General features: G+C 44.5%; 1 protein-coding gene across 1 annotated transcript; it reads left to right on the forward strand.

Annotated features, from left to right (window-relative positions):
* Window positions 1-1,213: 1,213 nt before the first annotated feature.
* ildr1b (immunoglobulin-like domain containing receptor 1b) lies at window positions 1,214-7,561 on the forward strand. The gene is made up of 8 exons (XM_046363783.1): window positions 1,214-1,526; window positions 1,949-2,119; window positions 2,589-2,738; window positions 2,864-2,983; window positions 4,661-4,807; window positions 4,887-5,009; window positions 5,331-6,244; window positions 6,514-7,561. The coding sequence occupies exons 1-8, from the start codon at window positions 1,463-1,465 to the stop codon at window positions 6,550-6,552; spliced, it is 1,728 nt and encodes a 575-aa protein (XP_046219739.1). The 5' UTR covers window positions 1,214-1,462; the 3' UTR covers window positions 6,553-7,561.
* Window positions 7,562-8,501: the final 940 nt, after the last annotated feature.

The raw sequence follows: 8,501 nt of genomic DNA on the forward strand, positions 1-8,501 counted from the left end.
ACAAGCTTGGCATTAAGAAACAAACCCTGGACAGACACTGAAGAAAGAGGACATAGCTGGGGCCACTTCATTGTCATTCGTATTGCAGAGCTGAATAGGCTGGCTGACGGTCCACAACTACTGCACCATATTCTGAATCATCCACCTAATGTTGTAAATGAAGTTTTGGTTGCATCAACGGTTGCATAGTACTGGAGTTCTCAAAAGGCCAAACGTGAGTCACTGTGCTTGGACCCTAACTGTTCAATGTCTCTGTATTTTCTCAATTATCTGGATACATCCTTGAAATGTAATTTTATTCACATGGGTCTAGATTATTCGAGATTGCCTTGCCTCAACCAGGGTACAAATACAAGCCTGTAATATGTGCTGAGGAGTATTTCTGTCTGTAATAAATTTTCCCCTTTTGTAGGGGAAAACTAATTCTGATTGGCTGGGCCTGGCTCCCCAGTGAGTGGGCTTGCCTGCCAAGTGAGTGGGCCTATGCCCTCCAAGGCCCACCCATGGCTGCACCCCTGCCCAGTCATGTGAAATCCATAGATTATTACCTAATGAATGTATTTCATGTCAATTGACTGATTTCCTTATTATGTAACAGTATAACTTTAGCCCATCCCCTCGCCCATACCCGGGACCCTCTGCACACATCAACAACAGTCACCCACGAAGCATCGTTACCCATCGCTCCACAAAAGCCGCGGCCCTTGCAGAGCAAGGGGAACTATTATTATTTTTTTAATTTTATTTATTTTTTTGCAAGGGGAACTACTACTTCAAGGTCTCAGAGCAAGATACGTCACCGATTGAAACGCTATTTAGCGTTTAGCATCCGTTACACTTATATGAACTGTAACTCTGTTGCATGTTGCGTTTATACATTAGATATAATCAGATGTGTGTACAAAGAAGACATACATCTGATGTGTGTACAGTCTGGTGTTGATCTTGAGGTGACATTAGAAAGATCGCTACTTTTACTATTCTGGGCCTATAGGAAAATATAACCGATTTTCTCAAGGTCCTCTATGTTTAAAGGCATTTCCAGAGGGGGTTTATCTTGTTAAAATAATCCATTTCAAAAGTCCTAGTTCCGCGAACTATTTGATACATTTCGGCGTTTATGTATTAAAAACTCGTTTCCACGTGCACGAGCCTTCCATATCACTTACAAGTTTTTTTGTCTTGCACCTGTTAACGGCTCGAGGTGGGGTCGGTGACGTCACCCGAAGATGGGGGATGGGGTTGGGAACGCGCCGATGAACTCCGCCTGCGAATGTTGCCTCGACACCTGTAGGAGTAGTTTCACCACAAAAACGAGGAAATTGAAAACTTCTATTTACATAAAATGAAGAAAATGTGCTGATGAAGCGTTGCTTCGACAAGTGTTGCATGGTTTTATCAAATTAATTGTTTGTATCGATTGACTAAAGGTTGGTCGTCTTTTAGGAGCTTCCGCGTTGGAATGGCGAAGAACAAAATGGGAAATATTATCTTGCTTGCGCTTCTGCTTGGTTTTCTGCCAACAGGTAAGGTTTTTAATCTAAAACCGCTTTAAGATACGGCTCTAACGTGTATTGGGCTTTATTACTTACAAAACACAATTGACATATACATTGTCTTGATTCTTTCCAAAATAAGCATGTTAGATTAAGTTAATAATCGACAGGTGTAAACATGACAAGGCCAACAAGTCGCGGTCACGTGACCGTAAGGTGTTTACAAGTTGCCAAGCAGATGGGTGTTCAGGGCAGTTAATCCACAACGTTAAACGTTGTTAGAAATGATTGTTTCCGAGTACTAATATGCACTTCTGTATACAAATTAAGCAGTTTGAATAACAGTTTCTCTTAATCATTTGAACACATCATTTTTTTCTAATTTAAATTATTTTTTTTGTGTGTTATTTTTGTACTATCCTCTCATTCTTTCTCGCAACTCTGTCTTTCAGAGGTGTTTTCTATCCAGGTGATTGTTCCTCAGACAGAGAGGAGTACGGCTCTCTTTGCCTCGGTCATCATACGCTGTGACTACTCCACCTCCGCCAATGCACAGGAAGTCCTGGTCACCTGGCGCTACAAGTCCTTCTGCAAGGACCCCGTGCTAGAATTCTACTCCACAGGTGAGATATTAAAGGACAGGTAAATGAGTGAGGGCTGCACGGACACTAGTGTAGCCCTCCTTCTTTCTTTCCGTTATTATAGTCTTCTTGCAATGGGGCTGTGGTGATTGTGATGTCATTAATGGAGCTGCAGAGCTTGTGAGGTAACAGGGCTGTGGAGATTGATGTCATATTGCAGTGAAGATTGTAAATGTAATAATGGAGCTGTGTAGTTTGATGTCATAAGGTGCTGTGGTGATTGTGATGTCATGTTTTGTAGATTGTGCTGTTATAATGGGAATATGATGATTTGGATGTCATAATGGAGCAGCAGAGATTGATGTCAGAATTGTAAAGTGATGCTATAATGAGGCTTTGAAGATTGTATGATGTCATAGTGGTACTGTTGAGATTGGGACACCAATGCGATAATGGAGATGTTGGTGTATAGTGATGTCATCATAATACTTCCATTCTACTCCTGCTGTAGCCTATCAGGCTGCTCTGCAGCTGGGCCAGGACCCAGCCAATGACTGTCCAGACCGCCAGCGCACCATTCGCACAGTCATCCAGAAGAAGGGAACCAATGAGGCCACCCTGGGCTCTGAGTATCGGGAGCGCAAGATATCCATCCAAAACAGTGAGTGTGACCCCAACATAGTGAAAAGAGACCACAATTATCAGATTTGTAAATGTTGCATTAAATGTTACATGCACATGTACAGTAAGTGATTGGGTGTGTGCCCGCCCCCCTGCCCTCCTCAGAGGCCGACCTGGTTATGAATGAGGTGATGTGGTGGGATAACGGTGTGTACTTCTGCTCCATCGACGCACCGGGAGACACTTCCGGAGACTCAGACCGCGAGGTCAAACTCATTGTTTACCGTAAGTGACTGCAAATGTTTTTTGCTTTTTCAGGATGCGTTTAACTATCCTCATTTTCATTTATGTATTTGCATGTTCCACCAATGCATTGCTCTCCTGGGGGAACCATGGTGTGCCTGTGGCACATCATTAAAAAGCACCATTAGGACCAACTGTGCAGCTAATGTGTTACACAATAGTGGGTCATGTTTTATTCTTCCGTAACAATTTATTTTTTATTTATATATTAACAAACTTTTCCCCCCAAAATGTTGTGGTTTCCAATTGTCCCATCTCTACAACTCCCATACAGACTCGGGAGAGGCGAAGGTCGATGCGTCCTCCGAAACACGGCCCAGCCAAGCTGCTTCTTGACACAATGCCCGCTTAACCCGAAAGCCAGCCGCACCAATGTGTCGGAGGAAACATAGTACACCTGGTGACTGTCAGCATGCACTTGCGCCCGGCCTGCCACAGGAGTTGCTAGAGCGCGATGGGACAAGGACATGCCGGCCTAACCTGGGCCAATTGTGCGCCGCCTCATGGGTCCCCCAGCGATACAGCCTGGAATTGAACCAGGATCTGTAGTGACACAGCTAGCACTGCGATGCAGTGCCGTAGACCACTGTGCCACTCGGGAGGCCCTTCCATAACGATGTTAACTTCCTCCATTCAAGGTTCATAGGTTCTCTATGTAAAACATGCATTCAACAAACTGTACACCATGTAATGGCCTATTTTGAATAAGAAATCATGTCACTCGCATTCTGTAGACAACAGCGCCAGTCTCTATGTCGCACTTTAATTACAATGTGAGTAACACAGCAAAAAAAATGACATTGGCCGTTCCCAAATCAACTCCACTATTCACTTCTGTAGATCTGAAAGGATGGCATAGGTACAGTATAAACAAAATTATAGTAGCTCCAACACCGCGTGCAGCGGAGGCACGCATTAACACACAAATCTAAGTGAGAGAGGCGAAGGGAAGGAGTCAATTTGGGATTCTGCAAAAAATGTGGCAAAGAAATTACCTCCATATCCGGAATAGAAAGCCTTATGTTTGGGTCAAACACAACACATTACTGAGCACCACTCTAAATATTTTCAATCATGGTGGTGGCTTCATCATGTTATGGATATGCTTGTCATCGGCAAGGACTAGGGCGTTTTTTGTTGTTGGATAAAACACAACGGAATAGATCTAAGCACAGGCAAAATCCTGGAGGAAAACCTGGTTCAGTCTGCTTTCCAACAGACACTGGGAGACATTCACCTTTCAGCAGGACACAAGCCCAAGTTGCTTACCAAGACAACATTGAATGTTCCGTAATGGCCTAGCCACAGTTTTGACATAAACCAGCTCGAATATCTATGGCAAGACTTGAAAATGGAGGTCTAGCACAGATCAACAACCAACTTGACAGAGTTTGAAGAATTAAAAAATATATATAATTTGCAATCCAGGTGTGTTAAGATCTTAGATTTACCCAGAAAGACTCAGGTGTTATCGCTGTCATTTTCAATAAATTTGCTTAAATGTTTTGGGGTATTGTGTGTGTAGATGGGTGAGAGGATTTTTTTTTTTTTTTTTTTTGAGTTCAGACTGTAACACAACAAAATGTCAAATATGTCACTTGGGTATGAATACTTTCTGAAGTCACTGTGTCCTACTTGACCTCTTGACCTCTGTTCCAGATTGGCTGACGGTGCTGTTCATCATCATCGGGGCTCTGCTGCTCATCATGCTGTTCTGTATCTGCTGTTGTCAATGCTGCCCCCAGAAGTGCTGCTGCTACATCCGCTGTCCCTGCTGCCCACAGACCTGCTGCTGCCCTGAGAAAGGTACCACACACACACGATCGAGCGCACACACACTCATAGTGATACACTTATTCACACCTCTCCTCTCTCCCCTCCCAAGTGGTGATGCAGCACAGGATGATACGAGAGGCCCAGAAGGCCATGGCCCCCTGGATGCACGGCCAGCCTATCTACGCCCCCATCAGCAACCAATCCTCCCAGGGCAACCCAGTGATGTACTCAGGTCAGTCTTATAATGGTGCTAATGTTGTACCCTGCATGTTGTGAAACTATCTTCTGAACTCCGGTCAATGTTATAAAGTTGTACCCTCAAGGTTCTCCCAAAGAATGTAAGAGAGGTGATGTGCCACCTTGTGGACTGGCTGTGCCACTATGTAAATAGACAAATATTTAAAAATATCTGACCACCCTCCTGGCTGTACTCAGCAGCACCACCTTAAAAAATCCTGGGGAGAACCCTGACCATGCATGCTGTGAAACGATCTACTGGTCTCAGGTCAGTCTTATAACGGTGCTAATGCTGTGTGATTCGCTATGTCTCCAGCCTCGTTCTCCGATGGGTACCCTACCAAGCCCAACTTTGCCATGGCTCCAATGGGCCCCTCGCCCCTCCAGCTGCAGCCTCCCCCTATCCCCCAACACCACATGCCCCAACACCAATACGGTATTCACCACGGTAACGGCAGCATGCACGGCGGGAGCGCGCACGACACCAACCAGATGCTGGACTTCCTGGAAAGCCAGATGAGGGGGGTTCACAGCCAAATGCCCCCTCCCCCTCATCAGCACTTGTCTCCCCACGCCCACCAGTACCAGCCCCAGGGAGGCCCCCAGGGGGTCCCCTTCACGGCCGGTCCCCCCAGCATGCTCTCTGCCCTGGATGAGATGGGGATGAGGGGGGTGGAGAGGAGAGTGATCACCTTGCCCCCTATCGTCCAGCGGGTACCCAGTTTCTCCTCTCGCAGGGGGACTGGAGGGGGAGGAGGGACCAGTGGCGCTCCAAGAATATCCAGCCAATCCAGCGGCAGCACCAACCGCACTGTGGGTGGCGGCGGTGGGCGTTACAGTGACAACCGGCGTGACAAACACAACTCCACCCCTCCGCGGCAAGGCATCCTGCGTAGCTACAGCGACGAGTCTGACTGGGACGACCGGAGGGGAGGGCCAAAGAGGGAGGGGCAAGGCTCGGCTGGGAGGAGGACGGGGGGGTCTGGGTCGGCGCCACGGTCCCGTAGTCGTGACGACATGATGGAGGAGCTGCGTCGGTCAGCCCTTGCCAGGCAAGATAGGACCCACTCACCTCCTGCCCATCGACGACGGTCCTGGAGCTCGGATGAGGAAGACAGCAGGAGGGGAGGGAAAAGGGGAGGCAAGGGGAAGCTGTGGCCAGAGAAACCCCCCAGCTACTCCTCCATCGAGATCCAGCACGGCAACAGGAGGAACTACGACCGCTACTCAGTAAGAAACAAACACGAGTGCTGATGTATGACTCACACCCATATAACAGTGTTTACTCACACATACAGATCAGGATTGTACTGTCCTGTAACAGACACTGCACAAACAGGATGGTACACACACATCTACAGACATTCACATGCACTCATTTTACCCTCTATCTCCCCATCCTCTCTCTCTCTCTCCCCATCCCTCTCTCCCCCCCCCTCTCTCTCCTTCCCCTTCTCTCTCTCCTTCACCCTCTCTCTATCTCTTTCTTTCTCTTCCAGGATAAGAGCTCTCGTAGTGGTACCAGTGTGGTGATCTGAAGCCTGTCTGCCTGCCTGTCTGTCTGCCTGTCTGAAACCTGCCTGAAACCTGCCTGAAACCTGCCTGCCTGTCTGTCTCCCTTTTCCTCAGTGTAAACTTATGGTTTGTGTCTCTACAAACTGTTTGTTTTTCAGTCTCCACTGTCTGTCTGTCTCCACAAACAGTCTCTGTCTGTCTGCCTTTGGACGAGAAGTGACACCAAAAGGATTATTAAGCGTAATTGAGTCCAGAGACGCGATAGTCCAGCATCCCATTGTGACATAACTACGGGTCTCTGAGACCACTGCCCAAACGAGCATCAGCCCAAAATTTCCAACCAACACGGCTCTGCGTACGCATCCTATATTAATTTGATTGTGTTGACAATTGGAGAAATTGCTTGAGCCACGCTGAGAAAAGTATGAAAGCTAATGTTCCAATATTCTAGATCACGCATACACGTTTTGGACTCTGATAGATGCTATAGAATGTATTGTAATAAGGTGACTCCGGTGCGTTTATACCTGTACAGGCGTAGAGGTTAAACAGTACTTATATAATATTGTGCTATACTTTATATAGAATGGGATTGAAGGGCAAGGTGTATATGGAGGGAGGGAGGGCTAGAATACCGGAATCTTAAGGCACATATTTTACCTGTTGAAATCCATGTGATTTTTAAAATTATTTTAGAATACTTTTTTAAAATCTTTTTTTTTTTACACATTTACCTATGAGACAATGTAAAACACAGCACTATCACGTCAATAGTAAGAAATATAATTCATTTTTTTTATTGTATATTTCATCAAATGTTTATCTGTTTTCTTATTTTAAATAGTTGTATACAATGTTTTGTTGTAGATTCTGTAGTGTGTGACTGTTTCTTGTTCAGTTTTCCTCAAGTGCCTCTGTCTGTTTACAGCTGTATGTTGTTGTTTTTTAGTCGGTGGTGGGATAAATTATTCCGTTGGTCTTGTACTGGGGATTTTGTACTTGGGATTTAAATGAAGTCAAGTGAAATCATCATTCACCTTGCTTTGAGTAGCATGTTTCGAGAGTACGGTGAGTCTTTGATCTACAGTACCAGTCAAAAGTTTGGACACACCTACTCATTCTAGGGTTTTTCTTTATTTTTACTATTTTCTACATTGTTGAATAATAGTGAAGACATCAAAACAAATATGGAATCATGTAGTAACCAAAAAAGTGTTAGAAGAATCTCAAATATATTTTGATTTGTTTAAGTAGCCACCCTTTGCCTTGATGACAGCTTTGCACACTGTGGCATTCTCTCAACCAGCTTCACGAGATAGTCACCTGGAATGCATTTCAATTAACAGGTGTTCATTTCTGGAATTTCATTCCTTAATGTGTTTGAGCCAATCAGTTTTGTTATGACAAGGTAGGGTTGGTATATGACAAATGGAGATGCTTTAGTTAAACAAAGTGTCTGCAAAGTGTGTAGACAATTGCGTTTTTAAAAAAGAACACTTTTTAAAAATAAAATAGTTTTACAGAACTTTATTTTTAATTAAAAATAAAGTTCTCTTCACTGGTTCCTCAGATGATATTATAAACTAATAATACACTCAACAAATATATAAATGCAAAATGTAAAGTGTTGGTCCCATGTTTCATGAGCTGAAATAAGATCCCAGAAATTTTCCAGACACACAACATATTTCTCTCAAATTTTGGAGTGGTGGAAAAAGTACCCAATTGTCATACTTGAGTAAAAGTAAAGATACCTTCATAGGAAATGACTCGAATCACCAAGAAAAATGCTACTTGGCTAAAAGTCTAAACGTGTTTGTTTATAAATATACGTAAGTATAAATAAGTTCAAATTGCTTATAATAAGATCAGACGGCACGGTGTTCTTTTTTTACGGAGAGCCATGGGCACACGACAACACGCAGACATTTTGAAACTAAGCGTTTAGTGAGTCCTCCAGATCAGAGGCCGT

The sequence above is a fragment of the Oncorhynchus gorbuscha genome, linkage group LG09, assembly GCF_021184085.1.
Source record: "Oncorhynchus gorbuscha isolate QuinsamMale2020 ecotype Even-year linkage group LG09, OgorEven_v1.0, whole genome shotgun sequence".
NCBI classification, from domain to species: domain Eukaryota; kingdom Metazoa; phylum Chordata; class Actinopteri; order Salmoniformes; family Salmonidae; genus Oncorhynchus; species Oncorhynchus gorbuscha.

Coding starts and splice junctions, on each gene's coding strand:
- ildr1b (XM_046363783.1), top strand. CDS start 1,463: ATGGCGAAGAACAAAATGGGAAATATTATCTTGCTTGCGCTTCTGCTT. Junction 2,739..2,863: donor CAAGATATCCATCCAAAACA/GTGAGTGTGACC, acceptor TGCCCTCCTCAG/AGGCCGACCTGGTTATGAAT. Junction 4,808..4,886: donor CTGCTGCTGCCCTGAGAAAG/GTACCACACACA, acceptor TCCCCTCCCAAG/TGGTGATGCAGCACAGGATG.